At 52.5% G+C, this 17,225-nt stretch overlaps 3 protein-coding genes and 1 long non-coding RNA gene across 5 annotated transcripts in view; 2 read left to right on the top strand and 2 right to left on the bottom strand.

The window, feature by feature from the left end:
- The window catches only part of LOC129126568 (uncharacterized), a 250,177-nt gene that overhangs the window by 22,138 nt on the left and 210,814 nt on the right, over positions 1–17,225 (bottom strand). The gene's annotated exons all lie outside the window — the stretch shown is intronic.
- LOC129126580 (uncharacterized) lies at positions 3,195–7,301 on the bottom strand. The gene is made up of 2 exons (XR_008535100.2): positions 7,257–7,301; positions 3,195–5,336 (listed from the first exon to the last, which is right to left on the bottom strand). It is a non-coding gene; the product is annotated as an uncharacterized LOC129126580 (long non-coding RNA).
- Positions 13,781–17,225, top strand: part of LOC143695314 (uncharacterized) — a 193,055-nt gene continuing 189,610 nt past the window's right edge. Inside the window, exons 1-2 of the mRNA XM_077186597.1 lie at positions 13,781–13,798; positions 14,758–15,353. Of these exons, the coding sequence (XP_077042712.1) occupies positions 13,781–13,798; positions 14,758–15,353 (614 nt within the window). The remainder of the gene's footprint in view (positions 13,799–14,757; positions 15,354–17,225) is intronic.
- The window catches only part of LOC129126570 (uncharacterized), a 246,689-nt gene continuing 243,409 nt past the window's right edge, over positions 13,946–17,225 (top strand). For both annotated transcript variants that reach the window (XR_013184356.1, XR_013184354.1), the window contains exon 1: positions 13,946–14,054. The gene's annotated coding sequence lies outside the window, so the exon portion shown is untranslated. The remainder of the gene's footprint in view (positions 14,055–17,225) is intronic.

Genomic DNA, 17,225 nt, shown 5'->3' with positions numbered 1-17,225 from the left:
CACTTGTCCAGGACTCCTCTGTCTCCTCGGGGCACGGAAACCTCCGGCCACGTGAATTTCCCCGCACAGCCCCGGGCACGGGGCAGCCGCCCCTGTGCCAGCCACAGGAACCGGGCCGAGCCAGCGCTGCTCCGGCAGCGGCTCCTGCCGAGGCAGCGGCCGCAAGGAGACCGCGGGCAGCCGCTCCCGCAGCGCCCTCACGGCAGCGGCACCACGGGCCGGACACGGCACAAGGAACCCGCCTGAGCCCCCTGCCGCCCCCGAGGCCCGCAGCGAGCCCCGAGCCCCCGCACAACCCAGCGCGGCTCCCACCTGCGCTGCGGCCGCCTCCCAGCTCCGCCGCCGCCTCACCGGTGGTTCCCGGTCGCTCCCAGTATGGTCCAAATCACTCCCGGTAGGATCCCAGTTGCCCCCGACACGGTCCCAGCGGCTCCCAGTCATGCCCTGTATGGTTCCTTTCACTCTCAGTCCCTCTCAGGAAGAGCCCAGTGTGGCCCCAGGCACTTCCAGGATGAGCCCGGTCACACCTTACCCGATGCCATTTGCCCCCGCTGTGGTCCCAGTTGCTGCCAGTATAAGTCCAGTCACCTCCAGTTTGATCCCAGTTACTCCCAGACACTCCCAGTACTATGCCAGTCACTCCAAGTGTCACCCCATCAGTCCCAGTATGATCCCAGTATGACCCCAGCATGGGGCAGCTGCTCCCAGTATGATCCCAGTTGCTCCCTGCATTATTCCAGTTTCTCTTCTTCACCCCTACTACAGATCTGATCACTCCCAGTATGATTCCAGTCAGTCCCAGGATGATCCAAACCATTCCCAGTCCAATCTCAATTGTCCCCTGCATGTTCCCAGTAGCCCTCAGTGTGGTCCCAGTATATCCCAGTATGATCTCTGCTGCCTCAGTTCTGCTCCCAGTGGGTTCTTTTCCCAGTCTGTCCCAGTCCATTCCAGTCTGTCCCAGTCTCTCTCCAGCAGCTGCTGCCCACCCCCCCCTCCCAACCCCATTCCCGGGCACTGGGACCCCCCCCTGCACCCCCTTCCTCAGCCCCGATAACCCCTGCACCCCCTTATCTGCAGCCTGGAACCCCCTGAGCCCCCATTCCCAGGCAGGGAAACCGCCCTGAACCCCAATTTCTGGGCACCGGGATCCACTACATCCCCTTATCCGGCACCGGGACCCCCTGAACCTCAATTTTCAGGCACCAGGACCCCTTGAACCCCGGAACTCGGGAATGGAACCCCCTGGAACCCCATTCCTGGGCACCGGGACTCCAGTGCATCCCGTTATCTGGCCCTGGGACCCCCTGCACCCCCTTTCCCAGCACCAGATCCCAGCCAGGCCATTATCTGGCACTGGCACCCCTGAACTCCCATTCCTGGGCACCGGGACCCCACTGCATCCCCTTATACAGCACCAGGACCCCCTAAGCCCCCATTCCACTGCACCAGGACCGCCGTGCACCCCCATATCTGAGACTGGAACCCTCCCAAACCCTCCGTTCTCAGGCACAGGGACCCCCCCTGCACCCCCTTATCCAGCACGGGGACCCTCCTGCACCCCCTCATGCAGCACCAATGCCCCCCCGCACCCCCTTTCCCGGCCCTCCCCCTCTCAGACACCCCAGCCCCCGCTTTTCCTTGACCCCAGCACCCCCTGGACCCCCACTCCTGCCTTCCACAGCCCCCACCCACCACCTTCCTCAACACCGGGGCCCGTGCACCCCCTTTCCTGGGCACAGGGACCCCTGGACACCCCATTGTTATAAAATTGACTCAAAACGAGTAATTTCCAATCAAAGAATTTATTAATTATTGAAGCAGTTATACTACGTAAGCAAAGGCTCAGCGCTGGGCGACAGGGGAGTCTCCGCTCCACCTACTGCCGCACCAACTAGTTTCTGATTCAGTCCTTTTATCCTCTCCATCCTTCAGGAGTCCATGTTATCTCAGAGTTCTCTGCGCCTGCGCTGGTTGTTGCTAGGGGGTCATCCTTCTGTCTCCTGGTGGTCAGTGATAAAGGCTGCGGAGTCTTCCTCAGCCGCGTCTTCTTCACCCTATGTCCTTATTTGGTGACTTCTCTGTGGAAAATTACCAAAATCTTATGATTAACGCAATATGTGCCCTATCAAGCTTAAGCAAGCAAATGTCCTGCCTTGCAAACTGTGCCCTATCAAGCTTAAGCAAGCAAATGTCCTGCCTTGCAGACTGTTTATCTGCCCCTGCCCCTTCCCCAGCTTTTCCCTGGTCGTTATCTCTGTGAGTTATCTGCTTGTACCATTTGCTGGGTGGGACTATGTGTGGGCTCCTGCAACCCCTTCCCTGGTATCCTTGTGGCTCATATCTCATGAAGTAGTAAAGAAATAGTCAGCAGACAACTCTTGTAACACACTGGTCTCTTTTTCGTGACAAACAAAATGTAGTCCCTCATCTCAATCCCCCCTTTGTTTTGATACTCAATTTTGTTCGTCAAAACACTCTAATTCCCTTTTGCTGATCTCCAGAGATTCTTCTGGATCATCCATCTTCAAGGTTCCGTATTTTGCTCGTGTGAGCATAAGGTGAGCAGCTTCTAATCTGCCTTTTACAATGCTAATCAATTTATTAAAAATACAAGGGCCAAACGTGAGTCCCAATAGTAAGAGAAGTAGTGGACCCGCTATCGTTGATAATAAAGTTGTAAGCCAAGGAGAATAGTTAAACCAAGATTCATAGCAGCTTTGGTGTTTTTCCCTTTCTCTTTGTCTTCTTTCTAGCCCCTCCCGTAGTTTTGCCATTGAGTCCCGTATAATTCCGCTCTTGTTTACATATGTGCAGCATTCTTCTCTTAAAGCAGCACATAGTCCTCCTTGTTGCAGGAATAATAGATTTAACCCCCTTCGATTTTGTAAGGCTACCTCTGCTAGGGAATCTAATGATTCTGTGAGGACTTTGATGGAGGTTTCGATCCTCCTGAGGTCTTCATCTACAGAGGCTCTTAGTTCTTGGAATCCTCGGTGTTGCTGTATGAGTGAGGCTATTCCTGTTCCTGTCCCGGCTGCACCTATTCCTAGTAACATTGCTACAGTGAAGGTTGTGAATATTTCCCGTTTCACTATGTGGGGTCCTATATTTTGATATTGTTCATAAACGTACTCTACGGGGTGGTAAAGGACTCTGGGTACTATCAATACTTGAATACAAAAGTCACTGGATTCATTAAATCGGTCTATATTTATACATGGGGTGACTCCAAGAGTGTTACAGACCCATTTAGTATTTGCTGCTGGCAGTATCCAGCTGGCAGGTTTCTTAGGGTCACTCAAATTCCCCATAACCTGACATAGATGTCGTTTTTCCACTGGTACTCGTCCTATACATCTTCCTCTCCCCGTTACCCTTGCCAAGGTTATCCCTCTCGATTCTTCTCCTTCTTTTTTCCATAGGCACCTAGCTGGGTTGGTCCCATTTACTCGTCTGCTTTTTGCTGTTACCCCTATGGCTTCATAGAACGGGGGGTTTACGGTGTAACACAGCCAACATTCCTCAGTTAGATTTGGATGGGTCTCATTCAGGACTGGGAAAGTGGCCTGTAATATTTTCCACAAGTCCCCTTCTCCCGGGTTTTCAGGTCCTCGGGTCGAATCAGTAAAGTTTTGCTTATACATTTCTGGAAAACTAGTGGTTGGGGCTGTTTCTGATTCATTTCCATTATTTTCTCCTAGCGTTAGTTCTCCAGCTATCGCCTGGTTTGGTCCAATTGGTTCGGGGTCGTGTGGCACGGTTGTCTTTTGGATTATAAAGTGCCTCCCTCTGTCTGTCCCTGGTTCCCATAATCGGGCTCCCCACATTTTCCCTAATAACCAGACTTGGTCATGTGGTTTTGTCACATTAATGTAAATCATATTGCATGTTCCATCTAACCCTCCTTCTTTCTGGGTATATGTGGAAGTGGGCTGTGTACACCCGTATGGACCCCATCCAGTTCTGATAAACCCGTCCTCGTTCCCCCCAAAGGAGCTTACTGATACACAGTCCCAATAAGCACAGTAAAAGTGTCCTGGATAGTTACAATACCCTTTTCCCGGGTTTGAGCTTGGACAAAAATAACATCCAAACTGATTTAAACATGGATTTACAGGTATTAAATCACACAAAGTACATAAAAAGCTGGGTGCGCCAGACGTGATTTTGGTCTGGATAACATACTGGTCTTCCCATCTAATCAGTGACCATTTGAAGGGTTGATGTGAATACCCTTCTGCCCCTGAACTTGTTACGATGCACCAGAAAAGAATTAAGGCTTGTAATTTGGGGCTGTCATTGTCGGAGCTCAGGTTGAATTTTACCTTTGGTTTCCCCAGTGGTGGGTTACCAATCCTGGGGCAGGACGGCCAACATTTCCTGGACATCCCATATGGGGGTCGAGGCTTCCGACGGACTCCACTGGTTATTACCTCTCTGCCTCGCCCGACGACTCGGTTGCTGCGAGCCTCGGGGTTTGCCATCTTCTCGGCAGCAGAGGTATTCTTCAGGAGCCGGATAAACCTCCCGTTTCCACTTTTTAGCACTGGCGGCCCAGTTATTAGCTTTTATTAATGAGAGGTCACGCCGCAAATTGGGGGCTTTCTTCCGACACACCACTTCCAGGATGTCCAGGAGAAAGGGGATCGGTTCATTAGGGTGGTAGCAGAACCGATCAGGATTTACCCCTTTGGAAAAGGTTTCCCACCACTCGTCAGATCCAAGCTTTACCTCCCCCGTAGCAACTCTGCTACTAAGAATGATAGAAGTTAGTCTCCTCTCTTTCTCATAGCACGGCGTACAAATTCCCCTAGGTGTTCTACCACTCCGACAATGAGAGCACCAAGGTTCGTGACACAATTTACAGGAAAAGCATACAAGGGGGTGACAGTCACAATCTAACCAGTTACACTTTAACCTAATATCTTTGTTTTGTGCTTTTTCCCCCTCCCATGGGTGCCCTTTATGTTCTAATCTCGGGGACTTAAAGTAGGGCTTTCTCAACTCGTCCTCTAAGAGTTTGCAATATCCAAGAGCCTCCCGATTCCCTATTAGCTGGGTTTGGAGATAATGGTTATCTCCAACCCAGATTACTATCCAAATCATTTATTAGTTCGTTTCAGCTTTAATTTGGTTTCTCCCGGGAGACTGCAAACCTCCCAGCTGTGAGGGGGTTTTACCGGTCCTTTTATGCGACTAGCATGAGTCCATCCTTTTTCAGCGGTTCGTATGGCTGCTTCTGTGGTGAGGAGTACTTGGAACGGTCCTTCCCACCTTGGAGTCAAGGGGTTTTCTTTCCAGCTTTTCACGAGCACCCAATCTCCTGGCTGTACCTGGTGTAAGATAAAATCTAAAGGAGGCCGTTGTGCTAACGTACCTTTTTCCCATAATGCCTTTCTGTACTTTGTCAATTCCACCAAATATTTTTGCGTACATGTGTCATTAATGACAGGATGTTCGTTAGGATTTTCTAGGTTATACGGCATCCCATACATCATTTCAAAGGGTGATACCCCTAAATCAGCTCTAGGTCTTGTTCTTATATTTAGCAATGCTAGAGGAATACATTTAACCCAGGTCAAATTGGTTTCTGCTACCAGTTTGGTCAATTGCTTTTTTATTTCCCCATTCATTCGTTCAACTCGTCCAGAGCTCTGGGGATGCCAGGGGGCATGTTGTTCCCACCGTATGCCCAGAGCTGTTGCTAAGTTTTGGGTAACTTGGGAAATAAAATGCGGCCCTCTATCTGAGTCAATGACTTCTGGGACCCCGTATCTCGGGATTATCTCTTCCATCAATATTTTCGTAACTACTTTGGCTGTTTCTCTTACGGTTGGGAAGGCTTCCACAAAATGTGTTAGGTGGTCCACCAAGACCAATAAATATTTGGTTCTCCCTACTTTGGGGAGCTCGGTGAAATCTATCTGAATGTGGGAGAAAGGCCTTTTCGCTAGCGGTCGGCCTCCCTCCGGTAATTTTCTCAAATTTTTTTTTTTTCTATTTACTTGTAAGCAAATTAGGCATCCTCTGGTTACTTGTTTGGCAATGTCCCAGATTCCCACACTCACATACTTTGCAGCAAAATAATCTACCAGTCCCTGTGATCCCCAATGTGTTTTTTTTTTTTTGATGTATCTTAGTCAGTAATCTATGTGCCGCATTTTGGTGGTCCCAATGGGGGTTCTGTAGGGGCCATTTAGTGTCCGCAGCCGGGCCTTGGACATGCTGCGTGTCCCAAATACACATTCCTTCCCTTCTTATCATATTCCATTCTTCAGTAGAGAACAGAATGCCCAAAATGGACTGCATTTCTTCCCAGGTATAGATGTTTGGTCCTAAGAACTGGTCGACCCTCTCGGCTACCCCAAAAGGGTCCTCTAATAAATGTCCCATGTCCTTCTTAAAGTCTCGTACATCTGCCGAACTCAAGGGGACAGTAATAAATCCTATACCTGCCTGTGGTCCACCCATGGGCATCTCCCGTAGAGGGAATAGCCCCGTCTCAACCCTACTGCGGCTCCTTGTAATCGGGCCTTGGTAACCGGTTTGGTTAACCTCCCCTTGGTTACCCTCTTCATCATTGTTCGGTGCAGGTGGTTGTGGAGGTGGTGGGGCATTGGGTGCTGGCGGTGGGACATATGGGGGCGGTGCTATAATTAAGTCGCCCAAATGATTGTCCCTCTTCCCCTTTTTGTCCGGATCCCCTTTCCCTTCTCTTAATTGGAAAACATACACTTCGGGTCTTGCTACCCATATTTTGGCATAATCACTCTCCTCTTGCGAGAAGGGCTCTTTAGAATTTACCCATAGGTTCAAGTCCTGTCGAACCCAGTCTTCAGATGATCCAAACACGGGCCAAAAAACTTTTTTGGAAATCTCTTTCCCACCCCATACTTCCATGCAATAATGTATCATTCTGGCCCTATCCTTAGTCTCGGTCCCCGGATAATGCTTCCAATTACTAAGCATAAATCCTAGGGGACTGTCCCTTGGAATGGGGGGGAGTTTGACTTGGGTTGGGGTCTTGCTTTTCCCCTGCCCCATTCATCCGGAGTGCCTTCTTTCACTCTCAAATTCCTTTCACTTCCCCTTTTTTGTGGCCCGAGCCCTTCGCGGGTCTACGGGAACCGCACTACTCAAGGGTCCGCACTCACTTGGAGAGTCCGGCTGCCGGCCCTCCTCTCATTCACACTTGTCCACCGCCACACTCCGGGATCCCAACCCCGCCCGAACGGATTCCCTTTTATACTTACGCGTCCTGCGTCTTCGTCCAGACTCCGTGCACAGATTATTAAGGGGGTCACTGGTATAATTTGTCCCGTTTGCTTACTAGTATATATTTTAGGGTCGTCGGTGAGGGTGGCGGAGGTTCTCCCAGAGGGGCCACCCGGAAAGCACTGGATGAGGCGCCCCCCACTCTGGGTAGATCTTACCCGATCCAAACTCTCATCCGAGTCACGGCACCAAATTGTTATAAAATTGACTCAAAATGAGTAATTTCCAATCAAAGAATTTATTAATTATTGAAGCAGTTATACTACGTAAGCAAAGGCTCAGCGCTGGGCGACAGGGGAGTCTCCGCTCCACCAACTGCCGCCCCAACTAGTTTCTGATTCAGTCCTTTTATCCTCTCCATCCTTCAGGAGTCCATGTTATCTCGGAGTTCTCTGCGCCTGCGCTGGTTGTTGCTAGGGGGTCATCCTTCTGTCTCCTGGTGGTCGGTGATAAAGGCTGCGGAGTCTTCCTCAGCCGTGTCTTCTTCACCCTATGTCCTTATTTGGTGACTTCTCCGTGGAAAATTACCAAAATCTTATGATTAATGCAATATGTGCCCTATCAAGCTTAAGCAAGCAAATGTCCTGCCTTGCAAACTGTGCCCTATCAAGCTTAAGCAAGCAAATATCCTGCCTTGCAGACTGTTTATCTGCCCCTGCCCCTTCCCCAGCTTTTCCCTGGTCATTATCTCTGTGAGTTATCTGCTTGTACCATTTGTCAGCGGGAAAGGTTTCCCTGCTGGGTGTTAATCTGCCCCTGCCCTTTCCCCAGCCTTTCCCTGGTCAGTTATTTCTGTGAGTTATCTGTTTGTACCATTTGCTGGGTGGGACTATGTGTGGGCTCCTGCAACCCCTTCCCTGGTATCCTTGTAGCTCATATCTCATGAAGTAGTACAGAAATAGTCAGCAGACAACTCTTGTAACACACTGGTCTCTTTTTCATGATGAACAAAATGTAGTCCCTCATCTCAATTCCCCCCCATTTATTTATAGTAAAGTATTCCCAACATTCTCCATTTGCTGTTTCCCTTTGCAGCTTCACCCTGCTTTTTTAAAAAAAAGTATTAACTATTTAAGAGTTAAAAGTATCACGGTTAAAGCTCTTCAATTTTGCAAAATGCAACATAAAGGCGAACATGGAAAAACCCTGACCAAAAATTGATTCTCACCCTTCTGTCCCAAACCTACCTGACAATATAAAGTAGGATTATTATAAAAAATGTTTCTCATGTTGTAATCTTATCACTGAAACTGTAGGGAAAACAAAAACTCTCCAAGAATCTCTTTAGTGTGAGAGAGTCAAGGCATTACTTGGTTCTGGCCAGGATGTGCAACAGAAAACATTTCATCCACACATAGCCCAGCTATGCAGAAAACATCATTCCATGACATGTCAGTTTTACTCGATTTTTCCTAAACTTTACGTAGTCTGAACCAATCTAAATCCACTGCTTTAATGTTCATTGCTTCCAAGTCGTGTAAGTTTTTAGTGTTTGGTTTCCTATTAGACTCGGATTTCTTCCCCTCTGATGTGAATTCCGCCCACACTCCTCGATTTCCTTCTCAGCCTTTTCCAGACCAGGTGTCTCCAGCTGTGCGGGGGGCAGTGTCTGGGGTAGCTGTTGGTTGCTGTTTGCTGCGGGGCGTTGATGTTTTGTTGCTGGTCCTTATCTCTGTGGGTGTCTTTTGGGCTATTCCCAGTCTGTTCGGATGTTAAACTCGTCTCCATTGAGTGGTGGAGATGAGTTTAACATCCGAACAGACTGGGAACCCCTTAAATAAAACCTTTAAAATTTCTTTCCCAAAGGCAAACCTTTGAGTAGAGAAACTTTTCTGAGCAGAGAAATAAGATTTAAAAGAAGCAGAATGGGTACATTTTGCAGCAGTGCAGTCGCAGTCAGCCCAGAGTGTGGGTGTGAGTGAGCCCCAGGGTGGAATTGTGCCGCGGTGCTCCCCAGCAGCTGTGGCAGTGCAGGCCCAGCCAGCGCTGGAGCTGCAGCAGCGGCAGCGAGGCTTGGCCGCAGTGGCTGGAGGTGCCAGGGGAGGGTGGCCAGGATTCCCGAGGGTTTGAGCAGAGGATCTGTGGGCAGGCCCAGGGGCTTGGCCCGCTGTGGAGCCCTGGCTGCTGCTGCGTTGCCTTCAGGGCAGGCTCAGGGGCGGCTCCCATGGTCCTGCTGCAGGCGGGAAGTGCAAATCTCCGGGGCTTCAGAGCCCCTGAGGCCAGGCTGAGGGGTCCCCCCGTGCTCAGCTGTGCTGGCGGCTGTTTCTGGCCTCAGGGACACTTGGCGTGGGCCCCTTGGCCACCAGTGGTGCTGCTTTGCACTCCTTAGGCAGGAGCCGATGGCCTGGCTGGGTGTTGGCAACAGCAAAGTCCCAGGGCAGGCTCTGTGCCAGCCCAGCTTCCTGGGGGAGAGATTCCACAGGAGACAGGATCCTGGCTACAGCCTGCCTTACATTTACATCCCTTATTTCCACCCTGCACTAGGTGGAGAATTGCCCAGGTAAGGAATTCCAGACATGAATTCCAAGGGAGATAATTGAATATCTGCCTTGGGTCTGGCTCTTTTTCTTGCCAAGGCCAATGGCAAAAGCTGTACCCATGGCATCTTGGTTTCCATCTCCGGCTTCCAAAGGTGTTTCTTTATTTCCCCATTCATTCTTTCTACCCAACCCGAGCTCTGGGCTTGCCAGGGGTTATGGAGGTCCCATTGTATTCCTAAAGCTGCCATAACCCCCTGAAGGGTCTTTCCTGTAAAATGAGTTCCCCATCTGAATCTATTGCTTCCACAATCCATTATCTTTGAATTATTTGTTTTAGCAAGAGGTTAATAAGTGATCCAGTGATTGCTGAAGCAGTCAGAATTGCTTTTGCCCCCCCTGTTAGGTGCCATGGTGTCAGCAGAAGATTTTGAAGCCTTCCTGCTCAGGGCATTTCAGTGCCAGGCTCTTACAAGCACCCACAGCTCCTTGGGTTGAGCTGAGCATGGGCCGGTGACCTGCGCTTTGTCTGATTCCCCTTCCTTAATAACAGCCTGTCTTGTAGCTCTTTTCCCTCCTGCTGCCCTTGCAGAGCCATCCACAAACACATTGTCTCCCTCAGGCCAGGGAATGTCCCATCAATCTCTCCCAGCCTGGCTCGGGAGCTCTGTCCCTTGAGTGCAGTCCTGGGTTCCTTGCCAGCCCCTCTCCAGGCTGTTCAAACAGGAGGCTGGGTTAAACCCTTGCCCTGTCCTCAGTTCTGAATCCTCCTGTGCCACTGAACAAGTTTCATACTGTAATCACCGAGCCCTGCTCATCCATTTAGAGGCTCTTTTGGTTGTCAAAGCTTTAACTTGATGCCAGACTTGAACTCTAGGAGATCCTCCTGTTGTCATCAGTTTTCAGCCTCTGCTCCGACGGAAGCTGTGGCTGCACAATTCTGCAGACAATGAGGCTGCTCTCTGGCCACTGGGTTAAACATTTTAGCACAAGAATTCCTTTGGCAAGACCCTGTTTAACGTCCACCCATAATTCAAATTCTTTTTCCCTGTCTGGAAGGCCCAGGCCACTCGCCTCAGTTAATCTTAATTTTAACACTTGAAAATTCTGTGTTTCCTCCTTGTGTCCATCCATCCAGTTTGTTGACTGGCAAGATAGGAGTGTTGTAGGGAGACATCCTTGGCTCCAAAAGCCCTGCCTTTAACAGGGACTCAATACCAGGCTGTGAGCCCTTCCTTCCCTCTCTTGGAACAGGGTAGTGCTTGTCCTGGTTGCTTTAATTTGTAGAGGCTCCATATCTAATTTTCTGTATTTCCCTGGGGCTGCCCACACTTCTGGGTTCACTTCAGCATAGGCCTTGTCACACTTTTGACACAGAGGTACAACAGAACTAGCCTCTGTATCCCTTTTTACAGTATTAAAATCCAGCTCTCAAACTCCTTCCTAGTTAATTACAATCACAGGAGGAAGAAAAAGAAATTCATTTCAAACCTATCCCCCACAGCTTCTAATAGTGGTTGAACAAATCATACCTGCTCATCTTTCCCACTCATTCCCTTAAAAATTAAAATATTCCTTTACTATTTTCCCCTTTAGGTCTAAGATTCAGAGCAGATTGAGAGGCCCCTGTGTCCATCAGGAAATGCCTCCTCTCAATGCAGACCGAGCTGAATGTTCTCAAGGGCTCCAGTGTGGAGGGTCCCTGGTGTGATGGGAGCTGTGCCAGCCCTGCCAATCCATGTCCATCACGGGCTGGACTTGCTGGTCCTGAGGGTGCTGCTGTCTGTGCTTGCAGTGTCCTTGTGCCCTGCAGCCGGAGCCCTGATTCCTTGCCAGGGGCTGTTTGGGTGGGCTGTGCCCTGCCGAGGAGGGCAATGCCTCTGCCGGGTGCTTGTGGCCGAGCCGTGCCCTGGGTGCTGGGGCCCCCTTGGGCCCTGGGGCTGATCCCTCAGGGGCTGTAGGAGCTCTGCCCTGGCCTTTGCCTTCAGCTTGGCCTTTTGCTGCTCCCTTCTTGCATTCACCTGCTGGGCCTTTGTGCCCAAGTGCTGCAGGGCCTTCTTCTGCCCCTCCTGCAGCCCCCCTCAGTGCCTGTGGGTGCTTGTCTTGCTTTACAAGACAGGCGTCTGCTTGGGAAGGCAGAAAAAGCCTCTCTTGGAATGGAGAATGCAAACCCCCTCCCTCTTAATTTTTAGGATAGTGAAATCAAGGGGCTCTCAGGCAAAGATATGGGATTAGGAATAATGGTTCTTTACTAGTGTGTATAATATAATGATAGTAGTGTGTATCAACAGCTCCGGCAGTGACAACAAACAGAGCCCGGAGCCGGTCCCGGCCTTTCGGCCGCGGCGCTTTCCCCTTGGGTGCAGTTCCGGGCACGGCCGGCAGGGGCGCCGGTGGCTCCCGCGGGGCGGGGCAGCGCATCCCTGCCATGGGAACCTCTCTTCACGGCAATAGAGCAATCCCTTCATCTAACTCTTTCACTTTTTTACCTTCCATAGCCTTTCTCCCGTGTTTTGAGAAAGAATTTGGAGAGGGCTGCCTTTTAACTGAGCTCCTCGTGTTTCGATAAGGTGCTTCCTGTAGAGAGAGGGATTTTCCCTGAACAGCAGGAGCTGTGGTTACCAAGGGGACGTAACTCAGAGCAGGAGGGGTCAGGGGAGGATATCCCGCCGAGGCTCGGTCGGAATGTGGGCAGGGTCTGCTGCCGGAATCGCCAGAGGGGGATCTTCCCGTGGAGGCCGAGCCGGAGCGTGGGCAGCCCCCACATGGCTTCTGGCGGCTGATCCGGCAGCTCCCGGCAGAGAAAAGGCAGGTGGGAGACCCCGGCAGCAGCAGCGGCGCTGCCCAGCGCAGCTGGCACGGGCAGGGCAGCCGGGGATGGGATGGCTGGGACCCGCCCTCGGTGCGGTCGGCGCGGTGACCTCGGCCCACGCGGCAGGACAGAGCAACCCCATCTTCCCCAGCATGGCCGGCAGAGCGGCCGCGGGCCGGGCAGTGGGGCCAGGGCACACAAATTCACTGCCAGCGCCGGGGCAGGTGGAGCTGCCCTGGGCAGTGAGCCTGCACCTGGGATGGAAACCGGGGCAGGCGGAGCTGAGGCGGGCAGCGAGCCGGGACCCGGGACAGGCGCCTTGGCCGCCAACGGAGGGGGCAAGAGCTGCAGAGGATCCCACTCTCTTTCTGACTTTTCCTCTTGTTCCCCTCCCTTTCATTTCCCCTTTTTATTTTCTTGGTTTTTTCCTCGGGTGTTTCTGATACTTCAAAGATTTTTATTCTCCTAAAATCTCCTGTCTAACATATGGCATATTCTCTTTCTTCTAGATTAAATGGGTTTTTTTCCAAATAAATCCAGAACCTAACAAATCTAAACTTCTGCTTGGATATTTTGAAATGGTCGACGAGCTAACTCATGACCTCCTAATGTTGTTTTTCTCATCACCTTTTTATTTATCCTTTGGCAAATTAAGCATCTTTCAGTTACTTGCTTTGCTACACCAAAAATCCCAGTGCACCCAAAATTCCTTAAAAAATGATCACACAAAGCTTGAGTACGCCAGTGGGGTTTCTGATGCACGTCTTCTAATCTTTTCCTAGTAAGCACATTTTATTAAGTCATGTAGAAGTTTCTATTACCCTGATTTATCTTGTTCATTTCCTATCTTGTTTAATTATTTTTTCTCGGCTTCCCTAAACTTTGGAATTTCCAGTTTTTCCTCGTTTGGAGTGAATATTAAAATAACTCTTTCAGCTCCATTTTCTGCTGCATCCTTAGCTTTGTGATCTGCCCCCAGTTTGCCTCTCCTTTGGCCCGGGCCGGGTTCCCCCCGCCCGCAGCGGCTGGGAGCAGCCGAGAGCCCCGCGCTGCCCATGCCGACCTGGCCCGGCTCCATGGCCGCTGCTGCCGCGGGCTGCGAGGGCTGCGGGAACGGGGCACCGAGGGTGTGGCTGCTGCTGGGGGAGGAGGAGGAGGGAGGGAAGGGCAGGGATGGAGGGGGAGGAGGAGGAGAAGGAATGGAAGGGGCGGGATGGAAGAGGAGATGGAGGCGGGGATAAGACAGAGGAGGAGGAGGAGGAGGGGGGATGGAAGAGGAGGAGCGGGAGGAGAAAGAGCAGTGAAGGAGGCGGGGTTAGGGGGGAGGAGGAGAGGGAGGTGGAGATAGGACAGAGGAGGAGCGGGAGGAAGAGGAAGAGGAGGGAAAAAGGCGGATCAAGGCTGAGCTGCTGGAGCCACGCGGTCTCGATCCCTGCCTGAATTCGCAGCCCCCACCTGTGGGATCATCGCCCCCCCCCATGGCTCCGGTGAGCGGGGAGGGGGAGCCCGGCCCGGATACCCCGGGGGGTCCCTGGGTTGTGTTTTTGGGGGGATGTTTGGAGAATGAAGAAGTCCAAGGCTGAGCGGAAAAGGCCCCTCGGGGGGACATCGGGGGGTGGCGGTGGCGGCTGCCGGCAGAGGCAGCCTGGAGGAGCAGAGCCCTGTGTGCCCCAGGAGGCCAAAGTGGGGAGGCCAGAGAGGGGGGAGCGCCGCCATTGGCGGGAGCCTCAAGAGCCTGGAGAGGGGCGGGGGGGACTCCTTGGAGCCGCTGCAGCGCAGAGCAGAGAATGAGGGGAGAAGGGAGCCCGGGAGCCCAAAGAGCCCCGGCATCCCGAAATGGGGAGAGCCAAGAGGGGGCAGTGCGTCCCCAGAGACGGCCTGGGGGGATCTCGTTGCCCTTGCCTGTGGCACGGAGGCAAATCCCATGCTGTCCTTGTCCTTCCTCGCCCAGAGCAGGAGCTGAACATGGAGAGCAGGGAGGACAAATGCCCGCGGCAGAACCTGGTGGCAGAGGCCGTTTTGAGCGGCTCCACGGCACAGGAAGCCAACGGGGAGGAAAAGGCCCGGAGATGCCGCACGAGGAGGGGCTGCAAACGCAGATGGCGGGGATGTGAGGGGGAAAGAGGCAGCCTGGGCCTGGAAGGCAGCCGGAGATGGAGCCAGAGCTCGGAGCTGGTTCTCCATGAGCAGCTCCATGATGGGGAGAAGCCCCACAAGTGCGTGGAGTGTGGGAAGAGCTTCAGGTGGAAGTACAACCTGACTGTGCACCAGAGGACCCACACTGGGGAAAAGCCCTACAAGTGTGGGGAGTGTGAGAAGAGCTTCAGCCAGAGCTCCAGCCTGATCAAGCACCAGAGGAGCCACACAGGGGAGAGGCCCTATGAGTGTGGGGAATGTAGGAAGAGCTTCAGCGAGAGCTCCACCCTGATCAAGCACCTGAGGAGCCACACAGGGGAGAGGCCCTATGAGTGTGGGGAATGTAGGAAGAGCTTCAGCCGGAGCTCCAGCCTGATCAAACACCAGAGGACCCACACTGGGGAGAGGCCCTATGAGTGTTCCAAGTGCGGGAAGAGGTTTCAGACCAGCTCCCATCTCCTCCAGCACTATCAGAGTCACACAGAGGAGAGGCCCTTCCAATGCCCCGACTGCGGGAAGGGATTCAAGTACAACTCCACCCTCGTCACCCACCGGCGCATCCACACCAGGGAGAGGCCCTACGAGTGTCCCCAGTGTGGGAAGAGCTTCTCCTGCAGCTCTCACTTGACCCAACACCAACGGAGGCACCGGTAAGGGAAGCCCTGCGAGTGCCCCGAGTGCAGGAAGAGCTTCGTGCGCTGCTGCAGCTCCATCCCCCACTGGAGGAGGCACTTTGGGCACAGCCCTGGTCACTCACATTCCCTGTGATCCATGTTGGGAACACACCTGCCTGCTTGTCCTTTTGTTTGGCATTTTTTTCTGATTCATCTTCATCCCTTAAAAACAGCCAAAACAGTGTTTAAAGAAAAAAATTGATCAAACATGTCTAAAGTCCCACAATTTCAGAGTTTTTTAATGGGAAATTGATGGTTTGGAGAGAATATTCTGGAGGATTTGTGTAGTCTGGGGGGGGATTTTGTGCAGTGTTCTCCATCTCTTTGCACTCCAAAAGCCAAGAGGGTCACCTCAAAACAACTGAATCCCACTGAAAACAACTGAATTTTAATTCATACAGGCTCAATCCCACATCAAAATGCCTTGTTCCCACCCTAAAAAACTCAGTCCCACACCAGACTCACTCCATTCTACAGCTGCCAGAGTGAGATGGGGTGTGAAGGAGATTGGGAGAAGTGCAATCCCAATTTGGAGTGATGGGATTGGGATTGTGTGGGGCTGGGTGGGTGGGATGTATTTGATAGCAAATAAAACTTTCAGAGTTAGTGCCACCTTCTCAGCTGATTGTGTTTGTGTCCTCCTTTCTCTCCTGCCTCTCTTTGCCTGCTCTGTTTCTCTCTCAGCGTCTCCCTTGAGCCAGGGCAGCTGCCACCAAAGACCCTGCCCTGATTTAATTCCCAGTGCAGGAGCTACAACGGCCATGGGTGAAGTTCTGAAGGCTGGCAGTGAAATGTCACTGTAGGATCCACTTGGCTTTCGGCCCCTTCTTAGGAGCTTTGCCTTCAAGGGCAGGAACATCTTTTCCTGGCTGGGAACTGGAATTCCAGGTCCTTGGAGTGTGTGCCATGCAGGACCATACAGACTGGGATCATATGGACTGGGATCCCACAGACTGGGACTGCACCGATTGGGACCATGTGGACTGGCATCATGTAGACTGGGATTGTATGGCTTGGGATTGTACAGACTGGGATCATGTGCACTGGGATTTCACAGGCTGGGACCGTGGGGATTAGGAGCCGAGACTGGGATCATACAAACTGGACCATATGGACCAGCATGGCTGCACTGGATCAATGTGAACCGAGGGGGTCCCGCCCTGCCCAGGGGTCCCTCCCCATCCTGCCCGGGGGCGCAGCCAAAGCTCCCCAGAACGAATGCAGAGGTCCAGGAGGGATCCCAGTGCCAATCCCATTTCCAATCCCATTTCCAGTCCAGTTCCTGCTCCTTGTGCTGGTCCCAGAGTGATCCTGGTGCTGATCCTGGTTCCGGTGCCTGCCTCAGTCTCCATCTCAGTCCCGGAGCACTCCTGGGGCTGATTCTGGTTCTCGTGTTGATCTCGATACTGGAGCAGTGCCAGTCCCAGTCCCAGTCTTGGTACCAGAGCGGTGCCAGTCCCAGTCTCAGTCCCAGTCTCGGTCCTGGAGCGGTGCCATTCTCGGTGCTGGTGCTGGTGCTGGTTTCAGTGCTGGTCTCAGTCTTGGTCCCAGAGTGGTTCTGGACCCAGTGCTGCTACTGGTGCTGGTCTGGGTCCTGGAGTGCTCCCAGTGCCAATCTCAGTCTCAGTCCCAGTCCCAGAGTGCTGCCACTCTCGGTGCTGGTTCCGGTGACGGTCTCGGTCTCAGTCCTGGAGGGCTCCCGGTCTCGGTCCTGGTCCCGGTCCCAGAGCAGTCCCGGTGCGGGTGCCGGGTTCCAGTCTCGGTCCTGATCCCAGTCCTGGAGCGCTGCCGGTGCCAGTCCCAGTTCCAAAGCGCTCCTGGTGCCGGTCCCAGTGTCAGGCTTGGTCC

The sequence above is a fragment of the Agelaius phoeniceus genome, chromosome 15, assembly GCF_051311805.1.
Source record: "Agelaius phoeniceus isolate bAgePho1 chromosome 15, bAgePho1.hap1, whole genome shotgun sequence".
Taxonomy (NCBI): Eukaryota; Metazoa; Chordata; class Aves; order Passeriformes; family Icteridae; genus Agelaius; species Agelaius phoeniceus.
This window is presented reverse-complemented; position numbering and strand designations above follow the sequence as displayed.